The sequence below is a fragment of the Mercenaria mercenaria genome, chromosome 6 (assembly GCF_021730395.1).
Source record: "Mercenaria mercenaria strain notata chromosome 6, MADL_Memer_1, whole genome shotgun sequence".
Taxonomy (NCBI): Eukaryota; Metazoa; Mollusca; class Bivalvia; order Venerida; family Veneridae; genus Mercenaria; species Mercenaria mercenaria.
In genome coordinates, this window is record NC_069366.1 from 39,498,942 (window position 1) to 39,520,483 (window position 21,542).

The 21,542-nt window shown below is 35.9% G+C and overlaps 1 protein-coding gene across 1 annotated transcript in view; it reads right to left on the minus strand.

The window, feature by feature from the left end:
* Positions 1 to 21,542, minus strand: part of LOC123549116 (kinesin-like protein KIF28) — a 463,589-nt gene that overhangs the window by 158,720 nt on the left and 283,327 nt on the right. The window contains 1 exon segment of the mRNA XM_053545663.1: positions 12,930 to 13,223. Within this exon segment, the coding sequence (XP_053401638.1) occupies positions 12,930 to 13,223 (294 nt within the window).

The following is a 21,542-nucleotide window of genomic DNA, read 5'->3' on the forward strand; positions in this document are numbered from 1 at the left end:
TTCATTAAGATAGTGTAAACTAGCTTTTCCTTTGATTTGACCGGGTGACCTAGTTTTTGATCTTACATGACCCAGATTCAAACTGGACCTTGAGATAATCAAGATTAACATTCTGACAAAGTTTCATGAAGATAGAGTCATAAATGTGGCCTCTACAGTTGTAACAAGCTTTTCATTTGATTTGAACTGGTGACCTAGTTTTTGACCCCAGATGACCCAATATCAAACTCGTCCAAGATTTTATTAAGGGTAACATTCTGACCAAGTTTCATTAAGATTGGGCCAAAAATGTGACCTAAAGAGTGTTAACAAGCTTTTCCTTTGATTTGACCTGGTGACCTAGTTTTTGACCCCAGATGACCCAATATCAAACTCGTCCAAGATTTTATTAAGGGTAACATTCTGACCAAGTTTCATTAAGATTGGGCCAAAAATGTGACCTCTAGAGTGTTAACAAGCTTTTCCTTTGATTTAACCTGGTGACCTAGTTTTTGAACCCAGATGACCCAATATCAAATTCATCCAAGATTTTATTAAGGGTAACATTCTGACCAAGTTTCTTTAAGATTGGGCCAAAATTGTGGCCTCTAGAGTGTTAACAGTCAAATTGTTGACGACAGATGGACGAACGACGGACATAGGGCGATCACAAAAGCTCACCTTTGAGCACTTTGTGCTCAAGTGAGCTAAAAAGGTTACTTAACTTTGGCTCTAAGCTAATCAGAATGATATATAGTGAAAATGCATCAAAATTAACCTTAAATTCTAAGTAAAAGGGGGCATACTTCATGAAAAATTGGTGTAAGAGTAATGCACCTTGTGTCACATGATGTGGGTGATGTCAGGTGGAACATCTATTTTAAGTCTGAATCAATTCCATTTAGTAATAACTGAGATAGAGTGAAAATGCAACAAAATTAACCTTAAATTCTAAGTAAAAGGGGGCATAATTAATGAAAAATTGGTGTCAGAGTTACGCATCTTGTGTCAAATGATGTGGGTGATAAGGTGGAACATCTATTTCAAGTCTGAATCAAATCCATTTAGTAAAAACTGAGATATAGTGAAAATGCTTCAAAAATAACCTTAAATTCTAAGAAAAGGGGGCATAATTAATGAAAAATTGGTATCTGAGTTATGCACCTTGTGTTACATGATGTATGTGTGATAAGGTGGAAAATTTATTTTAAGTTTGAATCAAATCCATTTAGTAATTACTGAGATAATAAAATGAGAAAATGCATCAAAATTAACCTTAGATTCTAAGTAAAAGTGGGCATAATTCATGAAACAAGAGGGCCATGCAGGCCCTGTATTGCTCACCTGACCTATTGAACTAAAGATCATCAAGATTAACATTCTGACCAAGTTTCATGAAGATATGGTCATACATGTGGCCTCTACAGTGTAAACTAGCTTCTCTTTAAATCTGACCTAGTTTTTGACCCGACATGACCCAGATTCAAACTTGACCTTGAGATCATCAAGATTACCATTCTGACCAAGTTTCATGAAGATACAGTCATAAATGTGGCCTCTACAGTGTAAACAAGCTTTTCCTTTGATTTGACCTAGTGACCTAGTTTTTGATCCCACCTGACCCAGATTTAAATTTGCCTAAAGATCATCAAGATTAACGTTCTGACCAAGTTTCATTAAGATATGGTCATAAATGTGGTCTCTACAGTGTAAACTAGCTTTTCCTTTGATTTGACCTGGTGACCTAGTTTTTTGACCTGACATAACCCAGGTTCAAACTTAAAGATCATCAAGATTAACATTCTGACCAAGTTTCATGAAGATACAGTCATAAATGTGGCCTCTACAGTGTTAACAAGCTTTTCCTTTAATTTGACCAAGTGACCTAGTTTTTGACCCCACCTAACCCAGATTCGAACTGAACCTATAGAGCCTCAAGATTAACATTCTGACCAAGTTTCATTAAGATAGGATCATAAATGTGATCTCTACAGTGTAAACTAGCTTTTCCTATGATTTTACCTGGTGACCTAGTTTTTGATCCTATATGACCCAGTTTAAAACTTGAGCTAGATATCATCAAGGTGAACATTCTGACCAAGTTTCATGAAGATACAGTCTTAAATATGGCCTCTACAGTGTTTACAAGCTTTTCATTTGACCTGGTGACCTAGTTTTTGACCCCAGATAACCCAGTATCAAACTCGTCCAAGATTTTATTGAGGGTTACATTTTGACCAAGTTTCATTAAGATCGGGCCAAAAATGCGACCTCTAGAGTGTTAACAAGCTTTTCCTTTGATTTGACCTGGTGACCTAGTTTTTGACCCCAGATGACCCAATATTAAACTCGTCCAAGATTTTATTGAGGGTAACATTCTGACCAAGTTTCAGTAAGATTGGGCCAAAATTGTGACCTCTAGAGTGTTAACAAGCTTTTCCTTTGATTTGACCTGGTGACCTAGTTTTTGACCCCAGATGACCCAATATCAAACTCCTCCAAGATTTTATTGAGGGTAACATTCTGACCAAGTTTCATTAAGATTGGCTCAAATTTGTGACCTCTAGAGTGTTAAAAGTCAAATTGTTGACGACGACGACGGACGACAGACACAGGGTGATCACAAAAGCTCACCTTTGAGCACTTTGTGCTCAGGTGAGCTAAAAATGGTGTCAGAGTTATGCACCTTGTGTCACAGGTGTGGGTGATAAGGTGGAACATCTATTTTATGTTCGAATCAAATCCATTCAGTAATAACTGAGATAATAGATTTCGCGATGGGACGGGATAAAACGAAAAAACTGCCTCCTATGTAGCACCCCCCAACATGTTTGGTGGCGGTATGATAACAAATAGGACAATGGTGCACCCACTTCCTGTCACTGTACATGGTTTCATGACTCTAGATGAAATATTTTTAAACTATGTGCAACACAAACGTTCAAGCACTTCATGTGTACTTTTCACTAAGTCAAGGACCATGACTCTAGCCTAGCTGTAATAAAATTGTAAACAGGACACAAGATGACATATAACAGTTTTATGACTCTAAGTCTATGTGAAATCCCAATTAAAAACCAGGTGCACAAATTCCAATGCTGAGTGACAATTCTGTGAGGTTTGGTAACTCTGGGTCAAATACTTTTCAAGATATGCATGACTAAAATGCTTGACAGTCAGAAAATGCCAACTCTTAGTGCTTCTAAAAAACAAGAGGGCCAAGTTGGCCCTAGGTCGCTCACCTGAGAAACACTATAACAATGTAAACATGTTTGACATAGTGATTTCATGTAAAGTAATATTCTGGCCAATTTTCATTAGCATTGGACCAAAAATGTGGTCTCTTGAGTTTAAACATGTATTTTCTTTGATATGACATAGTGATCTAGTTTTTGACCCCAGACGTCCCATTATCAAACTTGACCTAGATTTCATCAAGGTAATCATTTTGACCAAATTTCATGAAGATCAATTGAAAAATACAGCCTCTATCTAATACCCAAGGTTTTTCTTTGATTCGACCTAGTGACCTTTTTAAACCCAGATGATCCATATCTGAACTCAACCTAGATTTCTTCAAAACAATCATTCTGATCAAATTTTATGAAGATCAATTGAAAAATACAGCTTCTATCACATACACAAGGTTTTTCTTTGATTTGACCTAGTGACCTAGTTTTTAACCCCAAATGACCCATATTTAAAACTGACCTAGATTTCTTCAAGGCAATCATTCTGACCAAATTTCATGAAGATCAATTGAAAAATACAGCCTATATTGCATACACAAGGTTTTTCTTAGATTTGACCTAGTGACCTAGTTTTTAATCCTAGATGGCCCATATTCAATCTTGGCCTAGATTCCATCAAGACAATTATTCTGACATAATTTCATTAAGATCAATTGAAAAATATAGCCTCTTTCGCATACACAAAGTTTTTATTTGATTTGACCTAATGACCTACTTTTTGACCCCAGATGACCCATATTCAAATCTGACCTAGATTTCATCAATACAATCATTCTGACTAAATTTCATGAAGATCAATTAAAAAATACAGCCTCTATCACATACACAAGGTTTTTCTTTGATTTGACCTAGTGACCTAATTTTTGACCCCAGATGACCCATTTCGAACTTGACCTAGATTTAAATCTAGGCAATCATTCTAACCAAAATTCATGAAGATTAATTGAAAAATACATTGCATACACAAGGTTTTTCTTTGATTTGACCTAGTGACCTAGTTTTTAACCCCAGATGACCTATATTCAAACTTAGCCTAGATTTTATCAAGGTAATCATTCTGATCAAATTTCATGAAGATCAATTGAAAAATACAGCTTCTATCACATACACAAGGTTTTTCTTTGATTTGACCTAGTGACCTAGTTTTTAACCCCAGATGACCTATATTCAAACTTAGCCTAGATTTTATCAAGGTAATCATTCTGATCAAATTTCATGAAGATCAATTGAAAAATACAGCCTTTACTGCATACACAAGATTTTTCTTTGATTTGACCTAGTGACCTAGTTTTTTAACCCAGATGACCCATTTTCAAACCTGGCCTAGATTTCATCAAGGTTATCATTCTGACAAAAGTTCATGAAGTTCAGTTGAAAAATACAGCCTCTATCGCATACACAAGCTAAATGTAGACAGATGACAGACAGACAGACGGACATCAAGCGATCACAATAACTCACCTGAGCATTGCTCAGGTGAGCTAAAAAATGGGGGCATAAAAAATGTATCAAAACATAAGTATAAAGGGGGCATAATTCCTAAATATTTCTGCCTGAGTAATGCACATTCTACTTCATGATACTAATGATAATATTTCTATTTTAAACTCTAGCAACAGTACCCTCCTGTAACAAATTTTTGGGAGGACCTTATACTGTTTCTAACTTCACATGCTGAATAACAATGCTATGATACTGGATGACTTTACGTAGTTCAAATACTTTTTGAGATATACAAGACACAAATTCAAATGGCCAGATAGTTCAAACTCTATATGCCTTCCCAGTCTTTAACACTTGTGGCATAAAAACGATATGAACAAGTGAATGAAGTATTGCCATGCAATACAAAGTCCCCTACTGGAAGGCACCTAATTTTCTCTACTGCAGTATAACATAATGAACTGATATCTGTCAATGATGTAAAAACAATACTGTACTATATATACAATATGTTATAACAAAACACTTGGATTAAAATTTGCATATACATAAACCTACAGTTGTTGATTATTTCATAACATCTATAAATACAAGAGGACCATGATGGTCCTGAATCGCTCACCTGTCCCCACATGACCCAGTTTTGAACTGAGTATGACGTCGTTTTTTCTATTATTTGACATAGTCACCAGGTTTTTGAGCTCATGTGACCCAATTTTGAATCTGACCTAGATATCATCAAGATGAACATTCAGACCAACTTTCATACAGATCCCATGAAAAATATGGCCTCTAGAGAGGTCACAAGGTTTTTTTATTATTTCAGCTACAAACCTAGTTATTGAAGGCATGTGACCCAGTTTCGAACCTGACCTAGATATCATCAAAGTGAACATTCCCACCAATTTTCATGAAGATCCATTCAAAAGTATGGCCTCTAAACAGGTCACAAGGTTTTTCTATTTTTGAACCTACTGACCTAGTTTTTGATCACAGTTAACCCAGTTTCAAACTTGACCTAGATATCATCAAGATGAACAGTCAGACCAACTTTCATACAGATCCCATGAAAAATATGGCCTCTAGAGAGGTCACAAGGTTTTTTATTATTTGACCTACTGACCTAGTTTTTGACGGCACTTGACCCACTTTTGAACTTGACTTAGATATCATCAAGGTGAACATTCAGACCAATTTTCATGAAGATCCATTCAAAAGTATGGCCTCTAGACAGGTCACAAGGTTTTTCTATTTTTAGACCTACTGACCTAGTTTTTAACCGCACGTGACCCAGTTTCGAACTTGACCTAGATATTATCAAGATGAACATTCACACCAACTTTCATACAGATCCCATGAAAAATATAGCCTCTAGAGAGGTCACAAGGTTTTTCTATTATTTGACCTACTGACCTTGTTATTGACGACACGTGACCCAGTTTCAAACTTGATCTAGATATCATCAAGGTGAACATTCTGACCAATTTTCATGAAGATCTTATGAAAAATATGGCCTCTAGAGAGGCCACAAATTTTTTATTTTTAGACCTACTGACCTAGTTTTTGAGGCACGTGACCCAGTTTCGATCTTGACATAGATATCATCAAGGTGAACATTCTGATCAATTTTCATAAAGACCCCATGAAAAATGTGACCTCTAGAGTGGTCACAAGCAAAAGTTCATGCACGGATGGAAGACGGACGCTGCGCGATCACAAAAGCTCACCTTGTCACTTTGTGACAGGTAATAAACAAGAGTGCCAGAATGTCACAATATATGCCCGTCAGAGCAAATTTCTGTACACTAGCACATGCATTTTCATATGTAATTTTTTTGGCCAATTATAAAAAAGTTATTAACAGTAACAACAAAGGGCCCAGGGAAGTTAATCCTTTAAACAAGAGGACCATGATGGTCCTGAATCGCTCACCTGTCCCCACATGAACTGAGTATGACTTCGTTTTTTCTATTATTTGACATAGTGACCTAGTTTTTGAGCTCATGTGACCTAGTTCTGAACCTGACCTAGATATCATAAAGATAAAAATTCTGACCAATTTTCATGAAGATCCATTGAAAAATATGGCCTCTAGAGAGGTCACAAGGTTTTTCTATTATTTGACATAATGACCTAGTTTTTGAAGGCATGTGACCCAGTTTTGTACTTGACCAAGATATCATCAAGGTGAACATTCTCACCAATTTTCATGAAGATCTCATGAAAAATATGGCCTCCAGAGAGGTCACAATGTTTTTCTATTTTTACACCTACTGACCTAGTTTTTGACCGCACTTGACCTAGTTTCGAACTTGACCTAGATATCATCAAGGTCAAAAGGTTTTTCTATGTTTAGACCTAGTGACCTAGTTTTTAACCGCAGTTGACCCAGTTTCAAACTTGACCTAGATATCATCAAGATGAACATTCTGGCCAACTTTCATGCAGATCCCATGAAAAATATGACCTCTAGAGAGGTCACAAGGTTTTTCTTTTATTTGACCTACTGACCTAGTTTTGGACCGGACGTGACCCAGTTTCGAATTTGATCTAGATATCATCAAGATGAACATTCTGACCAATTTTCATGCAGATCCCATGAAAAATATGACCTCTAGAGAGGTCACAAGGATTTTCTATTATTTGACCTACTGACCTAGTTATTGACCGCATTTGACCCAGTTTCAAACTTGACCTAGATATCATCAACATGAACATTCTGACCAATTTTCATACAGATCCCATGAAAAATATGCCTCTACAGAGGTCAAAAAGTTTTTCTATTATTTGACCTACTGACCTAGTTTTGGATCGGACGTGACCCAGTTTCAAACTGGACCTAGATATCATCAAGATGAACATTCTGACCAATTTTCATGCAGATCCCATGAAAAATATGACCTCTAGAGAGGTCACAAGGATTTTCTATTATTTGACCTACTGACCTAGTTTTTGAACGCAGTTGACCCAGTTTCGAACTTGACCTAGATATTATATAGGTGAACATTCTCACCTATTTTCATGAAGATCCATTGAAAAATATGGCCTCTAGAGAGGTCACAAGGATTTTCTATTATTTGACCTACTGACCTAGTTTTTGACCGCATGTGACCCAGTTTCGAACTTGACCTAGATATCATCAAGATGAACATTCTCACCAACTTTCATAAAGATCCCATGAAAAATGTGACCTCTATAGTGGTCACAAGCAAAGGTTTACGCATGGATGACGGACGCTGCGCGATCACAAAAGCTCACCTTGTCACTATGTGACAGGTGAGCTAAAAAAACAAGGAGCTGCATTCAATAAACGCTTGCTGCCCCTGGTTGCATCCTTGTCGATACAAAGCAACCTAATCCAAAACGCGGTCAAGGTCAAGGTCACACTGAGGTCAGGTGATGTTTGAAGATCAGGAATGGTCACAGGTTACATCTGTATTAGTACAATTAATTCTTGTAAGAGGTATTGATGCTAGACGAAACGGTCCCATTTGGTTAACCAAGAGATGGCCCATATAAAGCAACCCAAGTCCAAAATGAGGTCAAGGTCAAGGTCAAACAGAGGTCAGGTGATATCTGAAGATGAGGAATGGTCACAGGCTGCATCTGCATTAGTATCAAGTAATTTTAGTAAGAGGTATTGATGCTAGACAAAATGGTCCTATTTGATTAACCTCGTACGGACGGACAAATGAACGGACGGACAGACAAGACAATCACTATATGCCTCCTGCATCAGTAGATGCCGGGGGTATAAAAATCTATACAATATAAGTCCACATAAAACTCTTTACCAGATACAGATAAATACACCTAAACATTGGATGTAACATGCATGTGGTACCACAGAAAAGTGGTCTTGATTTTTCTCTACAGCCAGTAATAAAAAAGTTACAATATAAGTTATTTATAGTAAAAATAACGGGAAATAATTCTAAAAACAAGAGATCACAGAGTGATCTTGGCGCCCACCAATGTGCCATTTTTGAGTGTTCCAAATTTCAAGACTTATTGACTAGCTCAAGGTCAAATTTCATTTCCGTACACAACACAAATCTATGCAAGTGGTCCAAATTTGAAGCCTGTACCTTCAAAAATGTGAAAGTAGGTCACTAGGTCAATGTCAAGGTCAAAGCTTATTTCGGTACACAAAACTATGCATGTGGTCCTAAATTTAAAGCCTGTAGCTACAGAAATGTGAAAGTAGGTCACTAGGTCAATCTTAAGGTCAAAGTTCATTTCGGTACACAAAGCTATGCAAGTGGTCCAAATTTGAAGGCTGTAGCTTGAGAAATGTAAAAGTAGGTCACTAGGTCAAAATCCATGTCAAATTTTACTTCGGAATACAAAACTATGCATGTGGTTCAAATTTGAAGCCTGTACCTTCAAAAATTTGAAAGTAGGTCACTAGGTCAATGTAAAGGTCAAAGTTTGTTTCGGTACATAAAACTATGCATGTGGTCCAAATTTGAAGGCTGTAGCTTGAGAAATGTAAAAGTAGGTCACTAGGTCAAAATCAAGGTCAAATTTTATTTCGGAATACAAAACTATGCATGTGGTCCAAATTTGAAGCCTGTACCTTAAAAATGTGAAAGTAGGTCACTAGGTCAATGTAAAGGTCAAAGGTCATTTCAGTACACAAAACTATGCAAGTGGTCCAAAATTTGAAGGCTGTAGCTTGAGAAATGTAAAAGTAGGTCACTAGGTCAAAATCAAGGTCAAATTTTATTTCAGAATACAAAACTATGCATGTGGTCCAAATTTGAACCCTGTACCTTCAAAAATGTGAAAGTAGGTCACTAGGTCAATGTCAAGGTCAAAGTTTTTTTCGGTACACAAAACTATGCATGTAGTCCAAATTTGAAGGCTGTAGCTTGAGAAATGTGAAAGTAGGTCACTAGGTCAAAATCAATGTCAAATTTCATTTTGAAACACGAAACTACGCATATGGTCCAAATTTGATGCCTGTAACTTAAAAAATGTGAAAGTAGGTCAAAATAAAGGTCAAAGTTTTTTCCAGTGCACAAAATTATGCATGTGGTCCAAATTTGAAGGCTGTAGCTATAGAAATGTGAAAGTAGGTCACTAGGTCAAAATCAAGGTCAACTCATGTCAAGGTTCATCCTGCCACTCAAAAATATACATGTGGTCCAAGTTTGAATGTTGTAGTTACTGACAAGAACATTTTAAAAGCTTTTCCCTATATAAGTCTATATGAACCATGTGACCCCCGAGGCGGGGCCATATTTAACCCTAGGAGGATAATTTGAACAAAATTGGTAGAGAACCACTAGATGATGCTACATTACAAGTATCAAAGCCCTAGGCTTTGTGGTTTGGACAAGAAGATTTTCAAAGTTTTTCCCTATATAAGTCTATGTTAACCATATGACCCCCAGGGCGGGGCCATATTTGACCCTAGGGGTATAATTTGAACAAACTTAGTTGAAGACAACTAGATGATGTCACATACAAAATATGAAAGCCCTAGGCCCTGTGGTTTTGGACAAGAGGTTATTCAAAGTTTTTCCCTATATAAGTCTATATAAACCATGTGACCCCCAGGGCGGGGCCATATTTGACCCCAGAGAAATAATTTGAATCATCTTGGTAGAGGACCACTAGATGATGCTTCATACCAAATATCAAAGCCCTAGGCTCTGTGGTTTTGGACAAGAAGGTTTTCAAAGTTTTTCCCTAAATAAATCTATATAAATTATAGAAATAAACAAAGGGCCATAACTCACTCATAAATTGTTGAACCAGTCTGATTTTCAGGGGGACACAACTAGGGTATCAATACATCATTCTGACAAAGTTTGGTCAAAATCCCCCCAGTAGTTTCTGAGGAGATGCGATAACGAGAAATTGTTAACGGACGGACGGACGGACGGACGGAATGACGGACAGACGGACCACGGACGCAGAGTGATTTTAATAGCCCACCATCTGATGATGGTGGGCTAACAAGGGTGCCTTATGGTGGTGAACATTTGTGCCAAGTTACATCAAAATCCCTCCATGCATGAAGAAGAAATGCTCCGGACAAGGTCAAGTCTTGAATTTGACCTCTAAGTGTGACCTTGACATTAGAACTAGGAACCTGGTTGTTGCGCATTACAATCCGTCTCATAGTGGTGAACATGTGTGCAAAGTTACAACAAAATCCCTCCATGCATTAAAAGAAATGCTCCAGACAAAGTCATTCTTGTATCTAACCTTTGGCCTCCAAGTGTGACCTTGACCTTATACCTAGAAACCTGGTTCTTGTGCACGACACTCTAGTGCCCAGTAATATTAAAAACCCTTTAAGGATTGCTGAGTTGCAGACAGGACAGGAAAAAAGCCCTTTTGGCCTTTGACTTTCAAGTGCGACCTTGACATTTCAGCTATAGGCCCGTGTTTTGCGCAAGACACATTGTCTCATCCAGGGGACTATTTGTGCCAACTGACATTGATATCATGTTTTGCATGACAAAGTCCAGACAGGAAAAAATCCTATTTCTGGGTGTTGTCCATGACACATCATCTCCTCGTGGGGAACATTTGTGCCAAGTAATATTGTAATCTCTTGATGGATAACAGAGTTCTGGACCAGACAGGAAAAAACCCTGTTGACCTTTGACTCCCAATTGTGACCATGACCTTTAAGCTAGGGGTCCGGGTTTTGCGCATGACACATTGTCTCATCATGGGAAACATTTGTGTCAAGTAACACTGTAATCCCTTGATGGATAACAGAGTTCTGGACGGGACAGGAAAAAAAAAACCTGTTGACCTTTGACCCCCAATTGTGACCTTGACCTTTGAACTAAGAGTCCAGGTTTTGTGCATGACACATTGCCTCATCATGGGGAACATTTGTGCCAAGTAAAATTAAAATCCCTTCATGAATGACAGAGTTATGGACCGGACACGAAACAGACCCTATTCATGCCATGTTAACATTTGACTGCCAAGTGTGACCTTAACCTTTGAGCGAGGGGTCTGAAAATTTTACATGACACATTGTCTTATTATGAAGTACATTTGTGCAAAGTAATATTAAAATCCCTTCATGGAGGGCAGTTATGGACCAGACGGAAAAAGCCCTGTTGACCTTTGATCTCTAACTGTGACCTTGACTTTTAACCCAGGGGTCCGGGTTTTTACGCATGACACGTCGTCTCATCATGGGGGACATTTGTGCCAAGTAATATTAAAATCCCTTAATGAATGACAGAGTTATGGACCATACATGAAATTGCTGACGGACGGAAAAGCGCATTCCTATAGTCCCTGAAACTGGTTTTCAACCAGTAAAGGACTAATAAAACTAGTTATTACATGATAACAATAAATATGCCAGTCAGAATCATTTCTGCCTGTACATGGTTATAACAGCATGCACATTATTTGACTTGTTTGGAATCATTGGGTAATACAGCTTATCTTCTAATTCTTGGTCAAATACTTAACAGGTTATTATACAGGGCTGACCTTGACTATTGGCAAAGGAAGCGAGGTATTGACCCGACAGTTTCATCTCAAAGGCCAGTACCAGTCTATGCAAATATTGCGTTAAGGCAACCCAGCCCTTTTTTATAACCTTTTAATTGCGTATGCTCCACTATACTGAATTAATTGAAAACAAAACTGAATTATTTTTATGCTGTACAGCATTACTAGATGTTCCTGAGGTGCTTGGGAAAGTCAATGTTGTCTGATGATGCTAACATTTATTATAAATTCATGCATTCTAGGGCAGTAGTTTCTTATGGCAGCCTCATCTAACTATGCTAGAATAGGAAGCTAGCAGAATTATGTTAACTGACCTTATTTTCTTTTGTAAAATAACAGTTTGTAGATACCTTTCATCCTGTAAATGTGAAATATTGACAACTGACACACCACGGCAGCTAACATGGAAAATAATACAATTAAGCCCCATGCTGCTCACAGTGAAACTTTGTTACTATTTTAGTAACACAAGAGTAACATAATTATGCAATAAGGTATCTTATTTCCCAAGAAGTGCAAATTTATGCTACCATAATAATTTTAATAATTTTTCTGGCAAGAGAGATTATATCTCAAACTATTATATCTCAAACTATCATATCAATAAACATGACTTCATTTTGTGTTATCATGTCCAATAATATAACATGTATGTCATCAGTTTGGATCTAATAAAGGTCCATTATGAAATCAGACTGATGTTTATTAACATTTAATTACTATATTTGTACACATTTTAATCAAGCTGGAAACTACCTTAAAGTGATATGGTTTATCCAACAGTTCATGTGGATCATCAACAAATGCATCTTCCTCCAACTGTTTGCCATCTTTTTGGCATGGGGTCACGTGCACCTTAATAAATCCCTCCTCCTGGCCTTTGTAATCTGTGATTGTTATTTTGTCATCAAAGTCGAGTGCGTAAGAGAGTGATTGCAAGAAAACATTGGCTGAACCAATCAAAACATCTTCTGTCGGCTCCCAGAATGGATCCTCTTCTTTTGGTATTTTTGAAATGTCTTCACCATCCAAAAACTTTTGGTATAAGTCCTTAATAGCAAAAGAATATTTTCATATTAATCAAGGAAAGATACTCTACTGTAATTAACTGTACTGTTTTACCTTTTTTGATTTATTTAAAGTATTTTACACAATGAGAAAGTGATATAATATAAGAAGCAAATAAAATAGATGTTTTTTTGCCATGTACAGTACTTTAACTACATGCAAGTGTAAGACGCTTTCTGTGAGACTAAAATTAGAAAATGACATCAAAATTATAGATATAATAGTATCAATCTTACTTCTTATTCTTTAAAACAAATTTAATGTCTGTTTTGAAGCTGTATATTCCATATCTCTACAATGTAAAGGAATGTTTTGAGAGTTTTTAAATGAAAACAGAAATTTGGAAAGAACTTTTTTTACAGGTGCAAAATCTGAAGACAAAATAAACTGGACCTAATTTATCAATGTAAGCATACAAACTAGTAAAAAATAATCAGACAACTTAGGAAATAACATTGCAATAAATGCAAATGTTTAGCACAGCTTACTTCTGGTACCTATATGGATCCATAAGGAATGGAGAAACATTCCCTGGCATTGTAGAGATATAAATATGAAGTAAATTTTATAAATATTTAAAATTGTTTAGAATGTTTTATTTCTTAGTTTTGCTGCATTCCCACTGTTTCAGCTTATGACAGCTAATAGAGTCAACCTTAATTATTTGTCTAACAGAAATGGATCCAGTGCATGTCATAACCCAATATGTACGATATGTCTTAACAACTACTTAAAGCATAAATTAGTAAGAATTGTCTGTGTGTGCAGACAAGCCATCTATGAATTGTTTATGTGTTATATGTCCTTAATTTACAACTTCCGGCAGCTCAGAAATAATCGCAATTTTACAAACTCTGTACATATCTACTAAAGCTGGTTTAGATATTTAGCCTCACTGATGAAATCAAAGCCTTGAAATGTCTGATGATTGCGGGTTTTTGGTAGATTTATTTTCTGTTTAAATGCCAGTCTATAAATATACATGAATGAGAAACAAATACAAATTTAATGTGCCTCATATCTAAGATGAACTCTGCCTGACCTAGCTTGTGATGTAACCATGGGCTGGAATACCTTATCATTGAGAGAACTTATATAATCTAAATGGTCAGTGTGAGTGGATACAGGTTGAATAAGAATTGCTTGTTCATTGATAATTCATCCGCATTGTTCATGAATGGGACTATTTTGTGTAGCACATGAACATCCTTTGGATGTGATTCCGAATAAAATAAAGATGCTATAGCACATTCTCTAATCAGCCCCTGTGTCTATTTTTAGAATGACCTGAATAAACCCAGGTTTATGGCTTTAGGATTCGGAAAAACATTCAGAGAGATGTGTGTTATTTATATAGACTCAATGAATGTTATGTGATGGTTGAATATTGTTATACACATTATTTTTTCTGTTTAAGAACTGTAAATGGATTCAGACATGTCCTAGAACTCTGTTGACTGAATTACAGAAAACTGTTTTCACACCAAATTAGATTATATCTTATTCGTGCTGAAATTTAATTAGACTGACTATACTGAGAGCTATGACATTAGTTATAAGAAATAATAATTCAGGAAAACTTGATGAATAAAAAATAACATTAAAAATTGGGTTTTAGCTAAGATTATCATAAAATCAAATCACATATTGTTCTGTATTATCACTGGTGAATGTAAACAACAGACGACACCGATAGGAAAATAAACCATCTGTTATTGAAGCCTTAGATTGAAATCTATATCAGTAAAAAAATACATATTAGATTCTAATATGAAAGTTACATAAAGTGATCTGTCAGCATAAAACAATTTTTCCTTTTTTGAGAACCAGAGTGGGGAGATCATGAACAACTGTCTTACTTTGTAAGATGTAAGAAAATTTACTTTTTTGTTTAAACTAAAACATGATCAGTATTTTAGCCAACTCAGTGTGACCAATCCAGATGTTGCGAGTTTGATCTCAGTGACAATTTGACTAGAGAGAGTAAATCAGAAATAATTTGTTCTCGATCCAAATTTTGTGGGGAAGTTGTATGACAGTTTACATTACTTCAGAGACTCATGATACATAGCCTAAATATGACTAAAATGATAATAATGCCGCAACAAACAATAAAAAAACAAGTAGAATCTGTCAGAACAAATGTTACAAATTTATATATGTAACAAAAATTAAAAACAATGTATTTTTCTGCAATTTTTTACAATCATTCAAGATCATATAAATAATTATTATGTGTAAAAGTTACTAAATTCAAATTTAATTTTCCGTCTTAAACAAAAGCAGTGATTGTTACAAAATATAATCCATTTATCATTAACAAATATCATCTAATAACATCGTGGAAAATAATAGTTTAAAAGTTTGTCCAGCACCTTCACTAGGAACATTAATTAAGTAGCTTAAAATGGGCTATAAAATTACAATAAATTAATTTTTTAAGTTATACTATCGTATATATAAATCATGCAGATGTTCTTATTTTAACTGCCCTTTTCGCCAATTGTTAATACATTTTATAAACATTTTTTTACTAAGAGTATTGGCAAAAAGTCTCAAATAAATATGTATACATGATCAATTATTACATGTATATTCCATTCATGATTATATTAAAAAGATATGAACAAAATGCACCAAATATTCAACCATCTCAGTTAATATGCATTTTAGTGCCTTAAATATAAACAAATTTTGCAACACTGGCCAGGTACATCATTTACTGTGAGATAAGAATGTGCAAATGCAATCCTTACAGTAATTAACTCTATGTGCTATAGAATTCTACTGTCCGAAAACCTCTGAGCCACGAGTGTTTGTTACTAATAATAGGGATGACCGCATTGAGTGTGACGTTGTGATACCTGTAATCTGAAAATGTGCTATATGATTGTCAGAAATACACTTGTAACTTTGGTAGCGGGATAAACCTGCAACCAAAAAACTGAAATGACTGAGTGCCAAGCAAAGGACCTATAGTCCTGTTCAATAAGGCTTGTTATCTCCCCTGATTTATTACTACCCTTGTGAAATCTTCAGTGCCAAAAGATAAGATCAGCATACATCCAAAATATTGGGTAGCAAACATGATTAAGGCTTAACACCACTAAATCCAGCTGTTCTTTATTTCATATAAAATCCAGTCACTTCATAACGGTGTTTCGACATTTTCTAGCATATCAGATTTTCAGAGACTTATATTCCCATAAAGAACTAGATCGCTACTTTAGAAAAACAAAAAGAAAAGGGGGTGTTAACTTTTATATAAGAAAACTACAGTTCGTTAAATACAACCCGCTGAATTTACTACTTTTCGCTTCTTTCAGTTTCTCTTTTCGTGACATTGAATTCTTGCGCCGCCATTTTTATCTAGCATGCGATAGGAACATGCCAATTTCATTAGAATGCAAAGTGATACGTACTGAAACACGGTAGGGTAAAAGTAAGCATGTTGCTGCCGAGAAAATGCACTAGGAAAGGAAAAAAGATTAGTACTATTTATATTTGGACTACTTGTGACTAGACCTGCGGAGGCTTACATTCTATTTGGTAGTGATCAGCCTATAAGAGAATTTTTTTGTTTGATTTTTCCACGAATTTGCATTCATTCTCAAGGTACACCTATTTCACAATGATTCTGCTTTGTTTTGGTGCAAAATATTGGGAAAATGTAGAGAAATGACAATTCATTACAGGTCACCCCCATCCCCAAAAATATGCAAAATTTAGCCCTTTGCAAGCAATATTTCAATTAATTTTACCTTATTCGTGGAATTTACATTTAACATCCATTTAATTGTTACGATGTTTGTCATTTTCATTCAGAAACATGCTAATTTCAATATTATTTAGACAACTGAAGTACTAAAATGCGAGAAAAGACATTTACTAGGTCCTAAAACGAACCAAAATAGTGCCACCTGGTCGAAAATTCGATCTAAATTCCAAAAACACAAGAAATTTAAGCGTTTTCAGCCATTTGTTACCGTTTTACATCATAAAGAATAGATTAATGGCATTTCCATTCATTTTCGAGGGGTTTCAGAAAAAAACATGTATTGCCCCTTATAGGCTTAACCATACATGCCATAATTTTTCAGGACATTTCCGGGATTCTGAGTTAAAATTTCCAGGATTTTTGCTCTTTGCCCGGGACATACACCGTGACATTAGTATTCGTCTGTTTCATGCATAAATATCATAAAATTACATGAGTTTCCGGAAATAAACATTGTTCCCTCGCTTAGGAATAATTTGCTGCAAATGTCGTCTAGCTTTCTAAGGGAGGTAAATAGGGTAATTCACGTCTATAGTTCGGCACGTGAATTGGTTGCGTTCCCAAGGTGAACTGAATTAGGAGAATTGCTACATACGAAGAATTAACCTGGTCATCGTGATTTAGAATCCAGTTTATTTGGTATCATTTTAAAGCTTAAACGTTTATCTAATCATTAATAAAATGGAATCCTCAAAGGAATAAAATAAATCTTGTAGATAAAATCGATATAAAATATTTCGGGTTGGGTCAATTGGCAAAGGCATTCAATAGTCAAAAGTTTAATTTAGAATATGTGTGACAATCAATCTACATTTTAAAAGATTACAACCTTTTAAAATAATTATCGTTTAATTGACCGTTTTCAGCCATTTCTTCCAATCATGGCTACATGTAGCTTCGCCGCCTACGTGCTAAAAACAACGAAATTTTCGGCTATTGTTCCTAATATTTAATTATCATAAAACTGTTACTGATTGCATAATTTTGTCAATTCATAATCAGGGTCTTCAAAATAGCTGACTGTAAATTAATCTGGGTCATCAAAAGATCGCAGGGCGCGTTCAATATGAGTGTTGATCGGAGCTGGCTTAATCAAGATGTGTCCCGCTCGAGGGCATAAAACTGATTATCGGATAATTAGGAATAAACAATGCGACACCGGGGACTGTTTATTGTGTTTTATTAATGTAAAATTTAACGATTTATTGACTAAAAAACCTAGTTTTTGGGTGGGTTATTTTTGTTTTTTTGTATTTTTAATTTTCCGGGACATTTCAACACTGTCCGGGACACCGGGACGAGTTTGTGATTTCCGGGACAATCCCGGACAATCCGGGACGTATGACATGTATGGCTTAACACCACTAAATCCAGCTGTTCTTTATTTCATATAAAATCCAGTCACTTCATAACGGTGTTTCGACATTTTCTAGCATATCAGATTTTCAGAGACTTATATTCCCATAAAGAACTAGATCGCTACTTTAGAAAAACAAAAAGAAAAGGGGGTGTTAACTTTTATACAAGAGGACCATGATGGTCCTGAATGGCTCACCTATCCCCACATGACCCAGTGTTGAACTGTGTATGACGTCGTTATTCTATTATTTGACAAAGTGACCTAGTTTTTAAGCACATGTGACCTAGATATCATCAAGATAAAAAATTCTAACCAATCTTCATATCCATTGAAAAATATGACCTCTAGAGAGGTCACAAGGTTTTTCTATTATTTGACCTAATGACCTAGTTTTTGAAGGCACATGACCCATTTTTAAATCTGACCTAGATATCATCAAGGTGAACATTCTGACCAATTTTCATGAAGATCTCGTGAAAAATATGGCCTCTACAGAGGTCACAAGGTTTTTCTATTTTTCGATCTACTGACCTAGTTTTTGACCGCACATGACCCAATTATGAATTTGACCTAGATATCATCAAGCTGAACATTCTCACCAATTTTCATGAAGATCCATTGAGAAATATGGCCTCTAGAGACATCACAAGGTTTTCCTATTTTTAGACCTACTGACCTAGTTTTTGACTGCAGGGGACCCAGTTTCAAAATTGATCTAGATATCATCATGATCAACATTCTGACCAATTTTCATGAAGATCTCTTGAAAAAATATGGCCTCTAGAGAGGTCACAAGGTTTTTCTATTTTTAGATCTACTGACCTAGTTATTAACCGCACATGACCAAGTTTCGAACCTGACTAGATATCATCAAGATGAACATTCTGACCAATTTTCATGAAGATCCATTGAGAAATATGGCCTCTAGAGAGGTCACAAGGTTTTTCTATTTTTAGACCTACTGACCTAGTTTTTGAACCCACGTGACCCAGTTTCGAACTCGACCTAGATATCATCAAGGCGAACATTCTGACCAATTTTCATGAAGATCTCATGAAAAATATGGCCTCTAGAGAGGTCACAAGGTTTTTCTATTTTTAAATCTACTGACGTAGTTTTTGACCCCACGTGACCCAGTTTCGAACCTTACCTAGATATTATCAAGGTGAACATTCTGACTCTTTTTCATGAAGATCTCATGAAAAATATGGCCTCTAAAGAGGTCACAAGGTTTTTCTATTTTTAGACCTACTGACCTAGTTTTTGATCCCACATGACCCAGTTTCGAACTTGATCTAGATATCATCAAGATGAACATTCTGACCAATTTTCATGAAGATCTCATGAAAAATATGGCCTCTAGAGAGGTCACAAGGTTTTTCTATTTTTAGACCTACTGACCTAGTTTTTGACCCCACATGACCCAGTTTCGAACTTGACCTAGATATCATCAAGGTGAACATTCTGACTCTTTTTCATGAAGATCTCATGAAAAATATGGCCTCTAGAGAGGTCACAAGGTTTTTCTATTTTTAGACCTACTGACCTAGTTTTTGACCCCACATGACCCAGTTTCGAACTTAACCTAGATATCATCAAGATGAACATTCTGACCAACTTTCATAAAGATCCCATGAAAAATGTGACCTCTAGAGTGGTCACAAGCAAAAGTTTACGCACGCACGCACGGACGACGGACGACGGACGCCACGCGATCACAAAAGCTCACCTTGTCACTTTGAGACAGGTGAGCTAATAAGAAAACTACAGTTTGTTAAATACAACCCGCTAAATTTACTACTTTTCGCTTCTTTCAGTTTCTCTTTTCGTGACATTAAATTCTTACGCCGCCATTATTATCTAGCATGTGATAGGAACATGCCAATTTCATTAGAATGCAAAGTGATACGTACTGAAACAGGGTAGGGTAAAAGTAAGCATGTTGCTGCCGAGAAAATGCACTAGGAAAGGAAAAAAGATTAGTACTATTTATATTTGGACTACTTGTGACTAGACCTGCGGAGGCTTACATTCTATTTGGTAGTGATCAGCCTTAACTGAATTTGCATATGTTACAAATTGCTGATTACAATATGTTGATAGAAATTGAATATTTATCATGTTTATATAATAATTGATAAAAATGTAAACTGCATGTCATCTGGTCTGATCTTGCATTATCAATTAATTGAGAAATTCTGTTACTTTGATTAAATTATTAAATAACTGAAATCATGAGTGTCCTGATATCCTAGTTTATGCAGGATCTGAAAGGAAATTCTAATCCTTATTGATTTTATTCTTTTTGAACTTTTTTTTAAAAATATACAAACACTGCTGCTTGATCTAAAAGAATAATTTAATACAAATAGTAAAGTTACAGATCACAGAATGACAACAAAATTTCATTAAATACATGTATAGCTGATTTTGAGAAAGACCATTTTTAAAGAAGTTGAAACAAATGCCAAACATTGTTAACAAGAGGGTCATGATGACCCTGGATCGCTCACCAGAGTAATATGAGCTACATGTTTCAAATGTCAAACTGATGATTTTTAGAATTTTTTTGGAAGATTTTCCGATGTACAATCAAGTAACCCCTGGGGCGGGGTCAATTTTGACCCCGGGGGTCATGATTTGAACAAAGTTTGTAGAGGTCCACTAGGCAATGCTATATGTGAAATATCTAAGCTCTAGGCCTTCTGGTTTATTTTTAGAAATTTTTTGAAGATTTTCCTATGTAAAATAAAGTGACCCCTGGGGCGGGGTCAATTTTGACCCCGGGGGTCATGATTTGAACAAAGTTTGTAGAGGTCCACTAGGCAATGCTATATGTGAAATATCTAAGCTCTAGGCCTTCTGGTTTATTTTTAGAAAATTTTTGAAGATTTTCCAATGTAAAATCAAGTGACCCCTGGGGAAAGGTCAATTTTGACCCCGGGGGTCATAATTCGAGCAAATTTTGTAGAGGTCCATTAGGCAATGTTACATGTGAAATATCTAAGCTCTATGCCTTCTCAGGTTTATTTTTGGAAAATTTGAAGATTTTTCTATGTACAATCAAGTAACCCCATGGGGCGGGGTCAATTTGACCCCAGGGGTCATGATTTGAACAAATTTTGTAGAAGTCTACTAGGCAATGCTACATGTAAAATATCTA